We start from the raw sequence: 22,990 nt of genomic DNA, 5'->3' as shown, positions 1-22,990 counted from the left end.
CTACTGTCAATTGTCGGAACATAAGAATTAGTCAAAAAGCCTGTCATCAAACACTGGTGGAAAAGGAGTTCAGGGACGGCCTGTGTAACAAGAGAAGAGTGTGGGAGGGAGGGCTTACAGGGAAACCCCTGAAGGAAAGGAGGGAAGCTAGAGTGACACGAGCAAGTGGTTCTGCAAGAGGGACACTTCACAGGTGACACACTAGGACAAGAGACACTACAATTCAAGGACTGGACTTGATAAAGGGAGAAGCTGAGAGTTTCAAAATAATCCATCCCTTTGGCCACGTCAGACTCACGTTATCCAGGTCCTTCCGCAGCGCAATCTTGCTGGTCACCAGCTCATGGGCTAAGTCATCGTTTTCCTGTTCCAACCTCATGTTAGCTTCTTGTAGACGCCGGTTCTCCCGCTGAAGGGTAGAAAGAAACTAGTTACAGACATGTAAAAATCAGATGGCAATGACAACTTCTCAGGGTTAACCCTCAAAACTCATTTCTGAGTCCTATGTAAATCATGGGAGGAGTGGCTGGTCCTAAAATGCTAGCAAGCAACAATTTCTTCTTTTCTATCTCCGATGAGAAATACTTAACTGGTCCCAGTGACCTTGTCAAGCAGCTACTTCTGATTAACCGTGACGAAAGGCTACTGAACTGTGACAATCTAGGCAGCTGGTTTAAAGCACCATAGATCTGGGCGCTTGGGTGGCTCAGTTGGTTAAGCGACTGCCTTCGGCTCAGGTCATGATCCTGGAGTCCCTGGATCGAGTCCCGCATCGGGCTCCCTGCTCAGCAAGGAGCCTGCTTCTCCCTCTGACCCTCCCCCCTCTCATGTGCTCTCTCTCTCTCATTCTCTCTGTCTCAAATTAAAAAAAAAAAAAAAAAAAAAATCTAAAGCACCATAGATCTTACTTTCTCATTTGCAAATTCAAACTGAAACTTGAACCTAGAAACAGTGGATCTGAATTTAAATTTAAAAGAACTCAGCAAAGCCAGTTACAGGCACGATTACAGGAAATGAAAGGCTGAAATGAAAGCTCTTCACATCGACCCAGGCCATAAGCAAACGAACCTCAAATCGCTCGATAGGGTCTTCTTGTTGGGCCTGCTGTTCCCTCATGGTGTGATACTCTTTTTCATATTTTTTCAACTTCTTCTGACTAATCTGTAGGATAAACCACAGCACAAATTAAAAAGTATCAGAAAGTGGTAGCTGTCTCAGGGCCTGCGCTGACCTGGGCATCTTCAGTCACTATGGAAGTGGTGTAGCCCCTCCAACCTGAGCTCTGAGTCCTGTTGTCCCTAATCATCACCCTCTTCCTCCACCATTTTATTTTGCATACACCAGCACTGCTGCAAGGTGCTTTCAATCTGTGACCTCAGGATACCTCGACAAGATATGGTATTACCATCCTCATTTTATAGGCAACTTACTGGAGGCTTAAGGAGGTTATGTAATTTGACCAAGGTCACTCAGTTAAGGACTGGCAGATATGGGAGTGGAGCCCAGGCAGCTAAACTCCATGCAAAGTCCAAGCTGCACTCACCACACTACCCTACACTGATCACCTTCCCTCCCTACTAGCTCCTTCTGTGCTGCTATCAAATAGACACAATTCTCTCTGCCCTTAAAAACACCATTCCACTGACCATTCTACTTAGCTGCTCTTCTGCCCCACCCAACTACTGTCCTCTTGCTCTCAAGCTGCTTCTTACCAGCCATGGCAAACCACAGGTGTATACATTCCACTTCCAGTGCTTCATGGCCTCTTTAACCTCTCTAAATCAACCTTTTGCTCTGACTACTCTATAGAAAGTACTCTCTTGAAAGTCACTAGTAGTTTCTTTTTCACTCCATCCAGTGGGTCCTAACTCTCCCCAACTAGACTTCAAAATTCCTGCCTTTCATTCTTTAACATGACCAAAGGACCTTTCTCCCGTCCAGGAAATCATCTCTCTTTATTCTCTTGTCTCTCCTTCTACCTAAACAGTCCCCAACCCGCCCCCACCCGCTTACAGGCTAGCCTCTTTTTTCCTTCAATCTAAACATAACCAAAGGCATCCCTTCAAGATGCAACTCTTACTCTTTTGATTCCTTCCTCTAAACCACTAACCCATTCCCTTTGGTATTTTTTAAATTACACCTTTAAATACTTTGAAATATAAGAAATAGAGAAGTGCTAAAATCAGTATGTGCAATATAACAACTGATTATAAAGCCAACACTCACTCCCTCCCAAGACTTTAACATAATCAGCACGGCATGGCTGGCTCACAAATCTGACTTTCAGCGCCCCCAGGTCTGGGTAATTAGGAATCTCAGAGCTGTGCTAGTCTAACTTCCTTATCTTACAGGCAAAGAAACAGAGACCTCGAAAGGGGACAGGACAGCCCCAAGTGTGCAGCATCTCCAGTCTCTTGTTCCAGGATTCCCTTTCCATCTCACTGGAGCTGCCTGTTTCCTCCCACTGACTCTCTGGACACTGCCCTTGTCAGATGTTTACAGGTCTGCCTCAGTCAGAGCTTATTCCTGGAGTCTGGCTACTGCCTGTGGGCAGGCAGCCAGGAACATAACCCTATGCCCTGGCTGCCATCTTTAGAGAGATGCCCATTAAACACTTGGGGTGAGGCCACAAGCTGGACAGTGACATCTTTAAAGCCAGATCCTCTGTGGTTGAAGGACAATGCTGGGGTAAATGTTTGTGTACATAAGTGATTCACAAAGAAAGCACCTAAGTAAAACACTGGTGTGATCAGTAAATTTATAAACAATCCAAACAGATCAATAGTAGAGGAACAGACAATAAATGAGGCCTGTGGGCAAGCAAACACTCCCTCCCAGAGTTCTCTGCGCCCAGTCTGGATAACTGACAAGGGAGCACAGTGGTTAGGAGGCCCCCCCAGTGCTTGATTTAAAAAAAAAAAAAAGAGTTGACCCTACATCCTACAAAACATTCTCATAAATCTGCAGGATTCTTTAACTTCTCATTCTCATGCTGGAGTAAGGAAGAGCTAACATTTTTTCCCCATAAACATACATTATAAAAAGCTAATTACAAAATAATTTCTTCTACATTTCCTTATCCCTTAAGATAAATGCCTCATTCTCCGAGCCAAAGGGTTGACTCTGCCTCAGCACTGTAACAGCATTATTATACACTGGGTACCTGAGAGATGCCAGATCCTTTACTCATGCTATCTCATTTTGGTTCTGACATTTTCATGATAAGATACAGGCATTTCTTTATGTACTTCCCACATTCTCCAAATTTTGTGCCTTGAGTACGATTTATTTTTATAATTAATTGAACAAAATAGGGGCACCTGTGTGGCTCAGTTGGTTAAAGCATTTGCCTTCAGCTCAGGTCATGATCCCAGGGTCCTGGGATCGAGCCCCACATAGGGTTCCCTGCTCAGTAGGGAGTCTGCTTCTCCCTCTCCCTCTGCCCCTCCCCTGCTCACGTTCTCTCTTTTGCTTGTTCTCTCTCTCTCAAATCTTTTAAAAAAGAAACAAAATAAATGCTTGTTTAAAAATAATTCTCTTAATTATTCTAGACTTCTCTAAGACAGAGCTCTTCTTGCTCACTTCTCTAGATAGTGGTCCCCACCTGTGCTTCTGAGTCAGTCCTCAGGGGTCACCCCTTAGGACTGATACAAACAGACCGCCACCACCTTCCTCACTGGTCCAGAGTTCTGACTTCACCAGCTCTGGCTTGCTTTTCCATTTCTCATCCTCACTTGTTCCTGGTCTCCCCCTCTCTTACCCCCTTACCCCTCACCCCACCCCCACCACAGACAAAAGATAAATAAAACCAACACAGCTTATAATGGGTTCACACCTGATCCTCACTTTCGGAGCATGGGCAGCTATATACCAGAGCCAACTAGTTCAGGCTTCCTCTGAGGAATGGACCCCATGAAAAGGCAGATGCCTGATACCCAAATGGGGAACCAAGAGGTACCAGCTGCAAAAGCCACAATTCCAGCCTCCTTATTAGGCTGCACCCCAGAGAAACCAGCACCTCTCAGCCTGTCTGTCCCATTATCAGTGCGTTCCCCAGGTCAGAACTATCTCACTCGTCATCCCCTGCCCATGCACAAAGAGAGTGCCCACAAATGCTTGTTAAAGTAATGAGAAAGGACCCCCTCTTCTTTGCATCAACCTATCTTCTGAACAGAAATGGCAACCACAGTGAACATACAGTGCAAGCCTGGTCCCCTGCCTGGACAACCCCGCACTTGGTTCACTCCTATTCACCTTTCAGATCTGAGCTCTAACGTCACTTTAGTGTACCCTTCCCCAGCAACTTCTTCCCCCTATCAGGCCAGGTCTTCATTATATATTCTCATAACATCAAGTCAATTCCTTCATGGCACCTGTCCAAGTTCACAATTATTTATGTGCTTACTTGATTGTCTTGTCTTCCCACTGGGAAACAGGCCACATCTTGTTTTGCTTACCCCATATCTCCTGTACCTAGCTCAATGCCTGGATCATAATTGGGACTCAATAATCAGATGGTGAAAATCAAAGCCAATGGCCTTCCTTTTAACCTAATAAGGATGCAGCAGGACATTTATTTATCCAACAGTTGAGCAGTGTTCCTTGTGAGGCATTAGTGATACAAAGATGTATACAGAACACAATATGCAAGCTCCATAAAGGTAGGGATTTTTATTTACTATAAAATTCCTAATGCCTCATAGACCGCAAGCATGAAAATGCTCAATGAACAAAGTCCCCACTCTTAAAAGTCTAAGGTTCATTTGATCTCTTACTTATCCCAATAACATTTTAATTGAATTCAGGAAGCAGGGCGGCTATGGACTCAGCCCCAGAGCTCTGAAGCATACCCACTATTAGTGGACTCCTATCAGAAGGCTGGGAAAGCCACAGCTCCACACACACAGATATTTTTGCCCTCAAAGAAGCTTAGTTTTGAAATTTGTTCTGTTTGAATGTACTTCGCGGGGGAAAAACTCTAATATAATTTCCTGGGATAAGACTATGTTTGTAATTTAGATAAAACCAATTTTATGTCCCACTGCAATTAGTACATTGTTTCTTAACACTGTTAGAGACAGTACTATTTTGAAAGTCTCCTGAAAGCCGTGGTTCCCATGAAAGCACTGTTCCTGTAAAAGAGCACAGAAGCCAGGGCGCCTGGGTGGCTTAGTCTGGTTGAGCGTCTGCCTTCGGCTCAGGTCCTGATCCCAGGGTCCTGGGATTGAGCCCCGTGTCGGGCTCCCTGCTTCAGCAGGGAGTCTGCTTCTCCCTCTGCCTCTGCTCCTCCTCCTGCCTTGTGCACCTGCACACTCTTGCGCTCTGTCTCAAATAAATAAAATCTTAAAAAGACACAAAAGAGCACAGAAGCCAACTCTGCCTCAACCCTACACCAGCAGTAAAGCATTCTGCATACCATTTTAGAGGACTCATGAGCTCCCAGAGGCCACCCACAGTCCCAAGTTAAGAAATCCTGAATCAGAGAGAAGGTGGAGACTTGTACCATGCCAGTTTGATATTTTGGTAGAAGTACGTATTTAATCCCAAACACCTCTTTCTCTGTCACAGGAATTGGATAATGCTCTCTCTTAAAACATGTGCTACCTGCCCCAGGAGAGCTGGTACCTGATCTGATAAAGTGAGAGTGGTCACTGACATGGGTCGGGGGAAGTGGGACAGTCTGTCACCGAGAGCTTGGGCTTTGTAGGTGGACAAACCCAGGCCTGAGCTCTGGTTCTACCACTGACTCACTCCGTCACTGAGGGTGAGCTGCCTTACCTCAGCCTCAGGTTCCTCGTCTGAGAAAATTCCAACAGTCCTATGAGGACTACTGTTAGGAGGATCACATGATATAAAACATATCAAGAGCTCAGAAGAGAGCCTAGCACATGAGGTCTTTTTAATTAAAAGGGTAGTTATTATGTGTTATTATTAATATCTACATTCTTGTCCTCAGAGACAGAGTTACCCTCTGAACATGTTCTGCAAGCAATGAGCCATTTAAATAAGTCTATTTAACACCGGAGAGCAGGAAATAGGCTGTGGAGAGGAAATGGGAGCTGATTTACAAGTTTGGCTTAAGAACCTGTTGCAGGTGGGAATCCCCACTGGGCTAGAGTCACAGGTAGTCCAGGAAAGGCGCGAGGTTGAATGTTATTAGTAGCTCTACATGGCAGGGGTGAAGTATACTGTGCAGGTGAGTGGGTGGGTATGAAGATGTCTGGTACACTGAGGAGATCTTGAACCCAAAGTCCTCACTGCTAAATAAAGAAATCTGACACAAATCCATCTTCCTTTTCTAGAATTCTAATGGCAGGGACTTCACTTTTTAGTTACTGATTTAAAAACCTGAGATTTACATAGGACTTTCAAGATAATAAGATACCTCTACACCTACTATTTTATTTAATCCCCCAAACAACTGAGATCACTTCACTTTACTGATGGGGAACTGAGACCTTGATAGATAAAGTGACATGTCAAAAGCCAAGGACCCAGTCCATTAGGTGGCAAGAGCAGCACAAGAACACAAATCTGCGATAATTGTTTCTCATCCATCTCTGTAGTATGTTCAGTTCTTGGCACGTAAGAAAATCTACAAATGTTTGTTGCTGTGAATGGACTTAAGGAAAGTAGATGTCTGGGCAGAGGAGGTCAAACAGGGCAGGCCAAATGAGCATGGATGATGCTGATAATAATGGTCATCAGTAGAACATCGGCTATTTTAAAGGCATCATCTGACTTCTCTCTCTACAACCCTGCCGTGTTAACCTACCTTGGGTCACAGAGCAGAGGCAGAGCCAGGATGAGAGCCAAGGTCCGTGGGACTCCAAGGCCTGCACTCATAACCACTTGAAACAAATCAACATCCTATTTAATTTCTGAGCCCTTTTATTTAATTTGTTCAAATAGTTCAGGCTCAAACTCCCTCAAAGATCACTTAATTAGGCATTCTGGTTCTAACATCTGAGTATTTTTCTAAAATGCAAGTAGCAAATTAGTAGCAGAGAACCCAAATACAGATAAGAACCAAGAGAGACCAGCTTATTGAAATAAAATAAGAAGGTAGTGGGCACTGCTCCCCTTGTGACAACAAGCAAAATTTAGAGTTCACTACAGAGAAAAAGAGCTCTCACTCAGAAGTTTCATGAAATTCAATCTAAAAGGTAGAAAACAAGCACAGAGGTAAAACTATAGCCTCATCTAGTCATAAGGAAAACTGAACTTAGCTAAACTTTGCTACAACTGAGCTAAACTGACAGAGACTGAGCTTACCCGCCATTACAAGACAAACATCACCAAAAATACAAGGAGCCCCTGTCCCATTCATTCAATCCCTCCTTTCCAGGATGGCACACTGATGGTAAGCACTGACTTTAGAGTCTGAAATTCCTGGGATCTAACCCCAGCTCCATCACTTCTTAACTTTACACCTTTCGAGAGTTTTCTTCAATTCTCTAAGCTTCAGTATATGCATCTGTAAAATGACCTCATATGATCACTGTAAGGATTGAGTCACTATGTGCAGACACTACGCAAGATTCTGTGAACACATTAAGAAGCAACACTGATGAAGGCACTGCAATCATAGAGCTTAAAATCCTAACATACACTAATATACAAATGATCTGAGCAGAGATGAAGTTCAAACTAATACTACTTTTAGCTCCTGAATAAAAATATCCCCCAAAGGCAAATATTTCCAAATGCCAGGGTTTTCTGTTTCTCCAAAGACCAAATGGTTAGGATTACATTAGTTTGGAGACACTGCTATTTGGTTTCTGTAATATCTTTTCCTATAGGTTGTTTGAAGTCTTGCACATTCACTTTAAGTTTGAAATAACACATCCCAATGATGCAATCAATGGTTCAGAAGATCCATTTCACCTCAGATAGGATTCCAGAGTGAAAGGGTCAAGTTTTCAAACTCAGGTTTGTTCTAAGAAACCCACCGGCCATCTCTGTTATGGCTCCTACTTCTTCTGAACTAGCCTTACGTATCTGACTTCTCTCAAACATCTCAAAAAACCAGTTGCTCTCATATTTCTTGAATCAAAAAAATTTAAGACCTACGAATTAATTTTTCCCCATTTTCTCCCTTTAAATACGATGCATAGCCCAGTTATGAGTATGAAAGAGTTATGGAACTCCTAGGACCACTGATGATCTCCTGGAACAATCTATTTAAAGTGAAATTCCTGGGGTGCCTGGCTGGTTCATTTGGTGGAGCATGGGACTTCTGATCGTGGGGTTGTGGGTTTGAGCCCCACGTTGGCTGTAGAGATTACTTAAAAAGAAAATCTTTAAAAAAAAAAAAAGTGAAATTCCTTTTAGATCTTCTATCAGAAGTGGAAACGATCTTTCTATCTCAAGACAATGACCCATAAAGGGAGAGCAACTCAATGGACAGCTCAATGAATTCTGATGTATGCTGTTAAATTTGAGATTAAGAGCAGAGGATCTAAGACTCTTTAAGTAAACAAAATATTTCAGTTCCATAATAAAAGTAAGGAGCAAGAGCGAGAAGGGGAGAAGTAAAAGGACTGAAAAGAGAGAAATTAAGAAAGAGGCAAGTAAAGATTGACACAAAGATTTATAGAGAAAAGGAAGACACACAGGCAGAAAGGAATACAGACCTTTTTGAGCAACACCCCCGCCTGGTGGCCATTTCAGATATTGCCACACCTGACTTAATTCCTACTGCAAGTCTGCAGTTAAGAGGCCACACAATGGCGTGGAAGGCTCTGGGAATGTGGAGTCAGAAGGCCTGAATTCCACAAGGGCCCCCATCACTGCCCAGCTAGGTCCAGTGGGTAAGTCACTTAACTTCTATAAGCCTCAGGTGCCACACTTGACTTGCCCTGCATACCTCACAGGGAACTGAAGGGAAGAAAGGAGATATCCATAAAAACTACACAAATACCGGAAATTACAACATCAAACTGTTAAAACACAACAGCAACAAAAGTAGGTAACTGTTTGCTCAACTGGCATGTGAGGCAAAGTATTCCTAATTCCCACCCTAGTCAGGAAGTACAACTGAGAAAACCAAGCCACAATATTTAAGAAATTAAAAAATAATGGAATGGGATTTCAATGAGTTACAAAGCCAATGTTTCTTTTCTAAATTCTACACCAGAAAGTTCAAAAGCTAGTTTCCAAGCCATTCATAAAGCAAGAATCCCCTTCTCCATGTCTAGAGGGGGCTCCAAACCCACAGATGATCGTTTGTCCTTTCCTGCTGACGGAGGCACTCCCACATGATGCAGTCCACATAATGCAGGGCTCATGACTGAGCCTGCTGATGAGTTTCCTTATTTTTGAGCTAGCAAATTATCACTGTGCCTGAGGTTCTTTGCCAATAATTGGCTCAACTACTGCCTATATTTCTCTTAATAATTTTTGGCATTAATATACCTACCAGAGTACAAGTAACCATCACTAACTACACTGCATCCCGCCTTTTAGCAGAACAATTTCATTCTCATGTCCTTTTCAATATGCAGGCTTTCCACACCGTGAATCAATTTTAAGAAAAATTACTTTCTCACCCGAAACCATATGCAAGTAGGGGGAATCATCCAAAGTGTACCCCAGCCATGCAGAGTTCTCCAGGGCCAGAAGGAATTATGTATCTAAGCACAAAATATGTGTGCTGTGCAGCCTTGTCTACCTTAACTCCTTGAAAGCACAGGCAAAAAAAAAAAAAAAGATATTAGACACCTCCAACCTGGACTATGGAAATAAAGGATCCATATATTATTAAAGTGTTTCAAGCTACTGAAAACCTAAAAGGTAAAACCTTCAGCTGGAAGCTATTTTAAGCCTTCTCCAAAGCCACGTTAACTCTCCAACTCTTCATAAGACAACACTTGGTAGAAACTCAGCAGCATATTCATTTAATTCACTCATTCAACTAATTTTTATATGTCAAGTCCTGTTCTTATGCTGGGGATCTGACAATAAATGAGATCAAGTTCTCTCTGCTGCAGGCTTAGTTTGGGGAGGGGGCAGGCAGACAATAATCAAATAAACATATAAGATAATGTTAAGTAACAGTAAGTGATAGGAGGAAAATAAGACAGGGTAAAGAGATCAGGGTGTAAAGTGTTGAGGGAGCTGCTACTTTAGACAAGGTAATTAGAGAAGGCCTCTCTGATGGCATGATATCTGAGCTTAAGACTCAATGAGGTGACCATGACACCACGTGGACATCGAGAAGAACACGATGGGTGGAGAGACCAGCCAGTGAAGGGGCCTGAGGAGTGAACATGCTCAGCATGTTTGAGAACAGCAAGAAGGCCAGGTTGTCTGAAGTGGAAGGTGTAAGGGGGAAAAGGAGGAGGAGGTAAAATCAGAGAGATGGTCAGAGGTCAGACGGTACGGCACCTTGTAGGCCAAAGCAAAAACTCTTGAGTTTCATTCTGAGATAAGAAGCCATTAGAGTTTTAAGTAAGGGAGAGATGGAATTAAAAAAGAAAACCATTGGGGCGCCTGGGTGACTCAGTCCGTTGAGCATCTGACTCTTGGTTTCAGCTTAGGTCATGATCTCAGGGTCCTGGGATCAAGCCCAGCACGGTCACTGGGCTCCGTGCTCAGTGGGGAGTCTGCTTCTCTCCCTCTCCCTCTGCCTCTCCCCACCGCTCTCTCTCTCAAGTTAATAAATCTTAAAAAAAAAGAAAAAGAAAAAGAAAACCACTGCAGAAATGGGAAGACATGGAGTCCACTGGAACATTCCAGAAGACAAGTGACAGTGATGGTTACACTAGGGTGTTAGTGAGAAGGGGCCAAAGCAATCAGATTCAGGGTGTACTGTGAAAACAGGGCTGGGATGGAGGACCAAGATGTGGTGTGAGAGAGAAAGAGGTATGGAGAATAAGCAAGGGTTTTGGCCTGAGCAGCCAAGTTCCAGGAACTTAAGATGGGACACTGAAAAAGGAGATTTTGGAAGGGAAGAAATCAGCAACTAAGAGGCCTCCTCTTGTGTGAACCAGGCTGAAGTGGAAAGAATGACTCAGAGAACCTCAGAGTTCACCTGATTCTGTGCTCTGTGCACAAACCCACCATCTGAAAATGTTTCTAAAAAGTGTGCATTTGATATCTGCTTGAAAAACCAGGGGGCGCCTGGGTGGCTCAGTTGGTTAAGCGTCGGCTTTTGGCTCAGGTCATGATCCCAGGATCTCCATGCTCGGCGGGGAGCCTGCCTCTCCCTCTTCCCCTGCTTGTGCTCTCTCTTTCTCAAATAAATAAATAAAATCTTAAAAAAAAAAAAAAGAAAGAAAGAAAAAAGAAAAACCAGAGAGGGAATAACCACGGTAAGAGCCATCATTTCTTGAATGCTTACTAATTACCAGGCATCATGGTAAGCACTGAACACAGTATAGTTAATCCTCACACATGACAGCACTTAACCACAGTACCTGGCACATGGGAAAATATCATCAAATCTTATCCAGAGTATTTGTGAGGTATGTAACATTTTAAGCTGAACAATAACTTTAATAATTATTTCACTAACTAGAGGCTCTATTTCTTTTTCAAATCCTTGATTTAATTTATATTAGGATTTCTATTGTTTCTCAAGCTTAATAGGTAGGTAGTTTTAGTACTTCCTTCCCCCTTTCACAAAGAGGGCAGGCATTCCAAGGTCCTAACTTTACGTAGAGATTCCAGGTTCAGCTACCTCCTGAAGGCCCATTTTCATATTATATGGCTTCGTAAGCATTAAAACCCTCATACCTACACCTAAGGTTCCTTCCATATTCCCCTGAGATGTTGTTTTACCACTTCACACACACTAGCTTTGAGCTACTGTGATTTAGGTACCTGGGATTTCTCTTTTTTCTTTCAAGTTCATCCAGGTATTTGCTACCTCCAAGTGTTTAAAGAAGGGCAGCCTGGGGGTGCCTGGGTGGCTCAGTCGGTTAAGCGGCTGCCTTCGGCTCGGGTCATGATCCCAGGGTCCTGATCAAACCCCGCATCGGGCTCCCTGCTCATTGGAGAGCCTGCTTCTCCCTCTCCCTCTGCCTGCCACTCTGCCCACTTGTGCTCTCTCTCTCTCTGTCAAATAAATAAATAAATAAAATCTTAAAAAAAAAAATAAAGAAGGGCAGCCTGAGTTAGCTTAGTCTGACATATAACCAGAACCGGAGGTCCACTATTATTTTACATATGAGGAAATTGTACCTTAAATAGGTAAAGTAACTTTGAATTCAGATCTCTCTGATTCCAAGTCCATGCTCTGGTTAGCAGATACCAAAGTTTCTCCTACTCACATTACAAAGTGAATACAAGGAGATGCTACATTTTTTTTTTTACCTTAAAAAATTATACAAATCATAAATACCATTGAAAGTGATAAAAATGAGTTTCCCTCATTAATTATTAGTTTCATTTGAGGGAATTTCTGACCATAACCACAACTATGTAAAGTTAAAGAACACAGTGGGAATCATGAAACCTGAGTCCTGCCACTGCTTAGCTGTATGACGCTAGGAACTACAGCCTCTTTTTGTTTCCTGGGTCTTCAAAATGAGAAGAATACCTTCCCTAGAGTCCAAAGGCTGGGATTTGAACAATGAGATTTAATGCATAGGGTATATAATATGTAAGAAAATATGTGGAAAAAAATATACAATACAAACATCATTATTATTAATGTATTATAAATGTTCATAGTTTGATCAGGAATAATAAGACATCAACTAAACAAAAGAATCTAAATTAATGCAAATATTATTTTACCTTCATGCTGCAAGCTAATTCCATTAGTTTTTTTGCATTTTCTTCTGAGCGGTATCTCTTAGGAAGCTGAACCCTGAAGAACTTCAAGGCACCTTCAAAGTCTGTCAACAGCAAGTCATCCTTAGAAGTCTTGAAGAAAGAAAGAAAACACAACCATGTATAGGAAAAGTTCTTTGCTATGAAGATGCACAAGAAGCATTTTAAAACACCAGCACCTTTACAATCCCCAGAAGATACTTCTTAGCCAGTGCCTGAGTCACTGTGAGGGCCACGGCTACCGCACGGTGGCTGCTTAGGAGATCAAGACCAACATACTTCGAGCGCTGGACAGGGGATGTCACTCAATTTACAAATAAATGTGTACCTTTAATAATCCAAGGGCGACATTAAAAATCACACTTATTCCCTAAAAAAGAAAACACAAAAAGAAGATTTTCAGTGATTACATCTGGACCAGTCAGCTGTCTGTCCCCAGAATGCCCCACAATTTTAAAGAAAGTATAAAAACTAAGTAAAGAAATGGAATATCTTGAAAATATCTTGGAAAATAATAATTACAGATCTGCTACTGAAAAACAGCTTAAAATAGACCCAGTCTCCCATTCTTCTGGACTTTTTTAGCCCTAGTCTCACAATCAACAAGAAAGAATGCTTTTCCAAAGTATTCTATGCTTCCCAACCAAAGCATCTGACCCATAAAATTGTGATCTTTCAGGAAATAACCGCAGGTGGCCTTTTCCTTTATCTTGTGCTACCCCACTCCAAATACAGCAGCAGTCACTCTGTCTGTGAACCCTCCATCCCACAACAGAACCTGCTCAGGGCTCCCTCAAATCTGCCTTTCATCAAATCAGCTAACCATTCTGAGAGTGCTAGGGGCAAAGGAAAGATAAGGGGAGGCACGAAGACCTGCTAAATTCTTTAAGTTCCTGGACGTTGGTTTCTATAACTAACACTCTCCCTCAAGGGTTTTCTGAGCTAATTAGTTGAAAAGTTCATTTAAATTACTTAGCATGACCAGGCCGGTGGTAACTACTTAAAACAAATGGTTGTTTATAATGCTGAGAAATTATAAAACTTAAAGGTCTGAGACTAGCAGTTGATTACATAAACTATGGAATCCCCAAAGAATGAGATACTTGGCAGCAGGTAAGAATAATAGTGTATTTGGTATCAGTGTTTCTGACAGTGTTTTAAGCTGGGTAGAAGGTACAAATGCTTTAATGGATTTTTGTATGCCTTGAAAACGGCATAATTAAACGTGAAGAAGGATGGTATAGATGTGTGTCTATAAGTGTTCAAGTATATGAAATGAAAAGAGGTTATTGAAGAGCATAGACATAAAATATATACTTACAGAGCCATAATTACATTATTACATAATACTCCATATGAAAAAAGTTATTCTGTATAGAAGTAACACATGTACATAAGTAAACACAAAATAAGGCTGAAAGAATATATACCAAAATGTTAAGAGTTACTCTCTAGAGAGTGGGATTAAAGTATTTTAAAATCCTTTTGCTTGTGTTTTCCAGTTTCTGTAATAAATATGTATTATTTTTGAAATTATTTTTTTCTTAAACACATACACCCCAAAACTATGCTGTGGCAAAGACTGTTATGTATTCTGATATCTTATTTTTGTTTTAGTAACAGACCCCCTAATTGTTAGCAAATTCCTACCCAGCTTTTAAAAAACTCTCCTTTGTGGCTAGATGTGGTCAGGCCAATAAGAGATAAGTGAAAATTTGGGTAGAACCTCCAGGAAGTCTCTTTTAAAGAGGGGACACATCCTCCCCTGTCCCCTGGCCCTCTAGGAAAGGCAGGTAACTGCCAACGTTCTGGCTTCTTTCACATGAGAGAGAAATGTACCTCTACTTTATTTAGTCATTGTTATTTTGGGTTTCTTCAATAAATGCAGCCAGACCTAACAGTAATACAAATGTGTAACAGTAGGTTGTTTGATTGTTTTTTCAGCAGAGAACACCTTTAACAAAACTTGATTGTTAGCTTTAGCCCAAGGGAGAGTTACTTAAATCTGGATTTTTGAGCACAAAAATAAAATTAACTAAGAAGAAATTCTATTTTAATGGAGCTGACACAGGAAGATACTGAAAACAAAAGCCAAAGTGCTGTGGCCTCTGATACATACCTCACATAAAAGCAGGTCAATGATATGGAAGACCATGTAGAGAGGGAATTTTGCAGTGAAAAGTGTAAGAAACCACTGGGAGGCATACATGTGCGCTTCAAGGCTTATATCCAGGAAGTGGTTGTACAGGTCAGGGATGTATTCCTGAAATGGCAAACTAATTAGTTTTGGGCACATACACAGATGTTCAACTCCCACTTGGGAGGCTCATAAATCTGCCAGGAATAGGCCAAAAAAGTCACATATTTGTGCTTTCCTACAAACCTCCAATGTGCTCAGAAGAACACTTATTATCTGACACTTGGCTCCCCTTTCCAGCCCACTAACTAGCTCAGAGGAGGAATCCCCAAGATGGTGACAAATATTTGGAATGAGAGTTTTTCTTTCCAAGTTTATGAAATGTTTGGAAAAGTTTGTTTCACTTTTATTATGATATTCCTAACCAGTTAGCTTCAGAGCCTTGGCAGATATTTCTTGACTTAGTTTGCTGTGTTAAAGGCCCCTACAAAGTCATCTGATCTTTTGGGTGAAAACCTAGCTCACACCCATCAGGTTCACACCTTATTAATCTTGGCATCGTCATCACATAGTGAGAAATGAAAAACATCAAACCAGTCCTTAACCCTGGATGGCTAAGGCAATCACCACTGGTCCTTAGCACCAGTTCATCAACCTGGTTCTCCCAAGTCCTGCACTCTTAGTGGTAAATGCAAGCTGGTTTCTCTTTTTACCTGCATGAGGCGCTCCAACTGGTAAAATTTGCAATGTAAATCTTCAAAGTTTTGCTTGAAAAGTTCCCTGAGACCATAGTCAAACATGATCTTGACCAGAACACTGAATGCCTGTTCTTCAGGCATCTGTAACAGATAGGGAAAGGGGTGGGGATCACAAAACATATACAGAAGTTTTCTCAGTATGTTAATTCATCCTTCCACTCCTATCTAAAAACTAGAAAATTTCAGTGATACGTAGTAACTCAGGTAGTTGTGTTTTATGACAGTCGTTCACTCAACCAAGGGATATTAACGACGCCTATTCTTTGTCAGATAGTGTTGCTATCCTCGAGAAGCTTCCCATACAATCAATCAGTACATAGTAAGTATGAATTAGGTAGAACTCATATTCACAACTTCCTTGAATTAGGCAGAAAGATCAGTGGAGATACAAGAACAAGAAAGCCTGAGTCTGCCTGAGGGAGCCAAGAACAGGCTTGTAGGACCATAATTGAACTGACTAGCAAGAGGCTGCTTCACAAGTACAGGCTTCATCTTCCTCAAAACATTTCACCTCCTTAGCTATTTTCTTCTTCCTCGTTGTTACAAACACGGCCAGTTACAGCAGAACCTTAAATATTCTAAGGTTTAACAGTAATGTTCAAAGTACTTTGTAATGTTTATGGTAATACTTAAAATACTACACAACCCCTCACTTCACTTCTATTTACAGATGTTACCCATTTATAATAATACCTACATCTTTCATAGCTTTGTGGAAAAAATATTTCCCTGATAACCTGGCAAAATGTCTAGTTTTCAAAATAGAAAAAAGTACTGGAAATGTTATTTAAGGCTTGGTATGACTGTAGCAAGCCTTCAAAATGTCAAGAAGGCGGGCGGGCTTCTGTGGAACAAGGGGATGAGGTGGGCTGAACACAGACATCACTGGAATAAAGCAGAGCTAAAGAACAAATGAGATTAAGTAATAAAGGAGAAAAGCACAGCAAATTATTAATGGACAAGTAAGAGCATTTGGAGCAAAGGACCAGATCTCAGAGGTCTCTATCATGGAAGGCAATTTCATAATTTCTTCCACATGCTGAGGGATACTTGGTCTGCCCCAGAGTAGCATTTCTGATGTCAGGTAGCACAATTGCTTTTCCTCTGAAACAAGCATTTATCTCAACACAATGGCAAGCAGCGCAGAGTTCAAACCAAGACACTGTGGATTTATCTGGGAAACCCATTTTATTTTTTTAATTTTTTTCCAAAGATTTTATTTATTTATTTGACAGAGAGCGCGCGAGAGAGTGCACAAGCAGGGGGACCGGCAGGCAGGGGCAGAAGGAGAAGCAGGCTCCTGCCAAGCAGGGAGCCAGATGTGGGATTCGATCCCAGGACCCTGGGATCATGACCTGAGCTGAAGGCAACTGCTTAACCGACTGAGCCACCCAGGCGCCCCAGGATACCCATTTTAAAGGGGCTGTGATACTTAAATGGGGACAAATGTTCTTGGACTGAAGTTGAGAACAAAGACAAACCACACAAGCCTGAGAGACTCTGAGATATAAAGTCTTACTAAAACAACAAAATTTTAAAACTTTACCCTTTGATGGATGTTAATTAGCTTGACTGTGGATCATTTCGCAATGTATAGCCTATCAACTCATCAAATTATACACCATACACACACACACATTTTTATTTGTCAATTACATCTCAATAAAGCTGGGGAAAAAACTTGACCCTTTTATTAATGTCATAGCTTTATCATACTTTTACATGGTTACTAATATCAATAAGCTAGGTTCTCACAGAAAGAAGATACGAAGTGGTTTTGGTTTTACTTGTATTACAAGCTATATAAAACGGCTTAAAACTCTTCCAAAGCTTCCCCTTGTTTAGGGAAACAAAATCCAAACTCCTTGAGTTGGCCTCTCCAGCTCCCTCCCCATCCCTCATCACAGGTAATGCTCCAGTCACATTGCCCAGCTTCCAGTTCCTTTCATAGGCCAAGTCTTCCCCATTTCAGTGCTTCTATAGGTTGTACTATTCTCTTTGGTGGGAGTGCTCTACTCTCCACTTTTTCTTTTAAAATAGTTTTCTTATTTTCATAATAATGTTAGCTTAAAAAAGTTAAATGATACAGATAAGTACAAAAGAAAATGGATACCTCTTATTTTTCAGCATTCACCTTAATTAAAGGTTACCTCCCCAGAGAAGCCTGTGATATAAATAAGGCTCCTTTGTTACAATCTTGCATCAAACTTTTTACTATACCTTCATGTCGCCATTGAGGTAATAAAGACATACTTCTGTGACTTTCTGATTATAGCTAGTCAGCTTCACTAGCTCTGTATCCACAAAGATTGGGACCCTGTCTACTTTATTCACTCCTCATCTCTAGCATCTACTGTGCTAAAGATGGAGGTGCCCACAAACTCTCTTAACATCACCTGTGTGGTGTTTTTCACCCAGCACTTTAATTTTAATCATGAGGAAATGGTAAGACAAATCAAGAATGTGGAATATTTTACAAGACAATTTGCTTGAATTTTCCAAGACTGTCAGTGGCATAAAGCACAAGAAAGCAGGGGAGGGGAGTAGTTTAGATGAAAAAAGTAAAGAAAAATGACACTAAATGCACTGCTTGAATCTTCACTGATCTTGGTTAGGGGGAAAAAAAGCTATAAAGGACTTTACTGCGTAAACAATTGGGGAAAATCAAATGCGGACTCTGTGTAAGACATTACTGAATCAGTGTGGAATTTCTTGGATGTGACCACAGTATTATGGTTATGTCCTTAGGAGATACATGCTCAAGTATATAGAAGTGAAGTACCCTGATGTTTGCTACTGATTTTCCAAAAATAATTTCAAAAAATGTTTTTTAGTAAAAAATAAAATTTGTGTAAAAAAAGAGGAAAAGAGAAGCAGACAGAGAAAGTGTGGTAAAATATTAATTGGTAAAATAGAAGAAGAGTTTATGGGTATTCCACCTTAATGATTTTTCAGTTCTGCTGTGGATTTGAAAGAATACCAGTAAGTCAGAGGGTAAAGGTCTTTGCTGAATAAATAAATGAATAAAATGGCACTAAAAGAAATCCAGCTTCTCTGCTTCCTTCCCACCACTAATACACAGATCCCCAAACAAATACTAATGACAGTGGCTACTTTATAGAATATAAAATGTCCCTAAGGGTTCAATCAGCCAAGACAATCATTCTAGCAATAAAAATGAACTCCACTCTTGTACTAGTGCTCAACACTGTCATTTATTCTTACCGTGTTTCTCTTCCATGAGGATGTTAAATTAAGGAAAAGGTTTCCAGCTATAGGAGTAAAACTCATGCACTAGAGTCTGGCCAAAGGCCATATAAAACCATGCTCAAGTCTAAGGCTAGTAGTATAAGCTGAGGCAGGTCATGTGTAAGTCAAAACAGACGACTTAATAATACTCACATGGAGAAGCAGAACAGCAGCGAGAAATGACTGGCCCTGGCAATAGCCAATCTCTTCATCATACACAGAATATGCCTGGAAAAAGAAAAACACAGGAGGTATAAATAAATAAATATAGTCACTCATGGGCCATACTTGCCTATAGGACCTTGAACACAGGAACCTGGAAGACACCCACACTCCACTATGGCATTTTGATGGTCAGTGAATGATGCAAATATTTCTGATTTTTTTTTTAAATTTTTAAAAAAGATTTTTTTTTTTAATTTGAGAGAAAGAGAGAGCACGAGTAGGGGAGGGAGAGGGGGAAGCAGACTCCCCACTAAGCAGGGAGCCTGATGCGGGGCTCCATCCCAGGACCCTGGGATCATGACCTGAGCTAAAGGCAGATGCTTAACTGACTGAGCCACCCAGGCACCCCTCAATTTTTTCTCTACAATAAACACAACTGTCGCCACACCACTTCCCAGGAGTAGAAAAAGTTAAGCAAAAACCACTTCAGCACTAAAAAAAGGTTGCCATGACTCTGTCTTGGCCCTTGCTTTGCCCTCTTCTGTCTGAAAAATTTGCTCTTCCTTCAGGTTCCAAACACTCCATTACCCCAGGGTTCCCCCTCTTCTCTGTACTCTGACGGTACTTGCTACACAAGTACAGTTATTATAGCACTCACCACACTGCATTTTATTTTATTTTTTTAAAGATTTTATTTATTTATTTGCGAGAGAGAATGAGAGACAGAGAGCACGAGAGGGAGGAGGGTCAGAGGGAGAAGCAGACTCCCTGCCGAGCAGGGAGCCCGATGTGGGACTCGATCCCGGGACTCCAGGACCATGACCTGAGCCGAAGGCAGTCGCTTAACCGACTGAGCCACCCAGGCGCCCCCCACACTGCATTTTAAATGTCCATCTTCTCTACTGGACTGTGATCTTAGGGGCTGGGGTGATGCCCTATCCAACCTAGCCAGCAACTCACACCTTCAACCTAGCCAGTCACACAGCAGGCTCTCACTAAACACTGTTAACGTTATTCATTTTTCTTTCTGGGAAAAAATCTTTTGGCAAAGACACCAAAATACAATTTTTTCCACAATGCCAGTAATAACTTTTCTGATAAGAGGGATTACTCTGAAACCATTTGTGGGTTCCTTTGGAATTCTTATTTTGTATTTTTCTTGGCAGCAGAAGATTATTGCCCATCTCTTCTGAACATTATCTTTAACAGAATACTGACATCTAACATTCCTTGTGGTTTACTCTTTTTGGTTCTTTAGTTGTTTTCCAGAGTCTTGTTTTTAGGATTAGTATTTCCAGTTCTCATGTAAGCTGTGGTGGAAAGGGAAATTCCTACAGATTCAAGATGTTATTCCCTGTTTAACAAGTTTATTTCTGATGAAATTCCCTTTATTCTCCACTTACTTTTTGTGCCATGCTTCCTCTGCATCCCAAGAAAGCAATTTAGAATGAGTACGTTCAGAATAAAGATCATTTAGCAAAATGTGATGCCAATGCTTTTTAGATGACAATTAAATTAACATATACATGGATTTTATCATTAGCATTTGGTGAAACACTATAGCTTTTAATATATATATACACACACACACACATATATATAAAATAATCATGCTTTCAAAAATGAGGGTAGAATTTAACATAATCTCATTAAATCCCCCATTTCATCGAAGCTTATCTAATGAGAGGGCTACACAAAGAAAACACATATACTTTTCCAAAGACAAGATATGCAGAGGGCTTTTGAAACAATCTGTTTATATAATACAATAAGGCATCACTTTGCACCTGTCAAATTAGTAAACACTAAGAAGTGTTAATTTTCTTAAGACTGTGTTACAAACAGGGGTGCCTGGGTGGCTCAGTCAGTTAAGCGTCTGCCTTCGGCTCAGGTCATGATCCCAGGGTCTGGGATCGAGCCCTGCATCGGGCTCCCTGCTCAGCGGGGAGCCTGCTTCTCCCTCTCCCTCTGATGCTCCCCCTGCTTGTGCTCTCTCTCCCTCTCAAATAAATAAAATCTTAAAAAAAAAACTGTGTTAAAAACAGTAGTAATATATGCCAGTAGAGCTCTGTGGAAAGCAGTCTGACAATGTCTGTGAAGTTATCAATTAATAGTTGATTGGTCAAGAAAGAACAGAGGCTTCAGAGTTAGTCAGAGCTGGACTGTCTCCGTCTGGATCTTAGGCCCATTACTTATATTTCTTATCTGTAAGATGCAAATAATCACAGTATTTATATGACAGACTTGATGTATTATTCTCAGCTCTCTCGTAAATTGCTCAGCAAAGGACTTAATTATGTACCACAATGAAATGTATTGAATTTCTATAGGAAGAAAATTGAGGGGAGCTTATTTTTCAGGCTCATGGAAAAGTCTGAAGGAATACATACAGATGTGAAAGTACATGACACATTTGAGACATGTTTAGGATATAAAATTCATGGGAGCTGTAATGAAATATGGGGAATAAAAGGCCTTTCATTAATTCATTAACATTTAATGAGCACCAACTATAGGCCAAGCACTGTGCCGAGTGGTACAGATACTAACACACAGAAGTGATTTCTGCCCTTGAGAACTTCACAGTTTAGTTGGGAAGTCTGATGTGTAAATCAACCAGAGTACAGTGAGAAGTTCAATGTAGCTGAAGCATAAAATATTTAGGAATTAAACCAGGATACATTGCAAAATGCCTTTAATGCTAATGCTAAGGCTAAGGAATCTGGGACCAGGAAATGAACTAAGAAATTTTGATTTCATTCTGTGGGTTATGAGGAAGCACCAAAGGCTTTTGTGGAGGCCCTGCAAAAGATCCAATTCTGGGGTCATCATGGAGAAAATAATAAATAGGCTAGAACCCAAAGGGAGGGAGACTAATGCAAGGCAGCTTTTGTGAAAGTACTAGCACATATGATAGAGGCCTGTAGCAGGCAGTGATTAGAAAGGGAAGTATGGCTATAAGAGACATCAATCCTATCAAACTCCATGTGGCTAAAGGAAGGAACTGAAAACTAAAAGAGAAATGACTGTATCTTCAGCAAGACAATGGCATGGAGGGAAAAAGGAAGACTGTTTCTAATTAAAAGAGCCATAACAACTAAACATATTATGGATACTGCTGGATCCTAATTCTAACCAAATGTATAAAGACATATAGGGAAATCTGAATATGGAGTTTACTGGATGGCACTGATGGATAATGATGGATACTACAGATGAATAATGATCTAATTTTTTATTTTATTTTTTTTAAAGATTTTATTTATTTATTTGAGAGAGGGAATGAGATAGAGCATGAGAGGGGGGAGGGTCAGAGGGAGAAGCAGACTCCCCGCAGAGCAGGGAGCCCGATGCGGGACTCGATCCCGGGACTCCAGGATCATGACCTGAGCCGAAGGCAGTTGCTTAACCAACTGAGCCACCCAGGTGCCCGATCTAATTTTTTAGAGATGTATAGTGAAGAATTTAGATTCATGATATCTGAGATTTGCTTTGAAGTACTTTTTTTTTTTTTTGAGAGAGAACAAGCGAGTGAGCCTGGGAATGTGAGTGGCGGAGGGGCAGAGAGAGAGAATCTTCAAGCAGACTCCCTGCTGAACGTGGAGCCCGCCACGGGTCTGGATCTCATGACCCATGAGATCATGACCTGAGCCAAAACCGAAAGTAAGACACTTAACCGACTGAGCCACCAGGTGCCCCACTTCAGGAAAATTTTTAAAAGGAATAGAGAAAGCAACTGTGGCAATATGTTCATAAATATTAAATCTGGGGGGATATATATGAATTCATTATTCTATTAAACTTTTGTTATCTTTGAAAATTCTAATAAAACATGTTTTTAAATGAACTCTATCTTTAGACCTTTTTGTTTGATGTACTTAACAGACTTCTACATGAAGAC

At 41.1% G+C, this 22,990-nt stretch overlaps 1 protein-coding gene across 11 annotated transcripts in view; it reads right to left on the bottom strand.

Moving 5' to 3' along the window:
• Positions 1-22,990, bottom strand: part of RABGAP1 (RAB GTPase activating protein 1) — a 162,482-nt gene that overhangs the window by 16,576 nt on the left and 122,916 nt on the right. For all 11 annotated transcript variants that reach the window (XR_014140151.1, XM_081803545.1, XM_081803539.1 and 8 more), the window contains 7 exons: positions 19,078-19,152; positions 15,631-15,756; positions 14,900-15,043; positions 13,109-13,150; positions 12,745-12,873; positions 1,069-1,161; positions 299-409 (listed from right to left, as the gene is read on the bottom strand). Coding sequence is in view for 10 of the 11 variants with exons in the window: in XM_081803545.1 (XP_081659671.1) it covers positions 299-409; positions 1,069-1,161; positions 12,745-12,873; positions 13,109-13,150; positions 14,900-15,043; positions 15,631-15,756; positions 19,078-19,152 (720 nt within the window). In the remaining variant the exon portion in view is untranslated. The remainder of the gene's footprint in view (positions 1-298; positions 410-1,068; positions 1,162-12,744; positions 12,874-13,108; positions 13,151-14,899; positions 15,044-15,630; positions 15,757-19,077; positions 19,153-22,990) is intronic.

This window comes from Leptonychotes weddellii, chromosome 14 (genome assembly GCF_054177405.1).
Source record: "Leptonychotes weddellii isolate Sample4059 chromosome 14, ASM5417740v2, whole genome shotgun sequence".
In the NCBI taxonomy this organism is placed as follows: Eukaryota; Metazoa; Chordata; class Mammalia; order Carnivora; family Phocidae; genus Leptonychotes; species Leptonychotes weddellii.
Note: the sequence above shows the minus strand (reverse complement) of the source record. Positions and strands in the feature narration are given on the sequence as shown.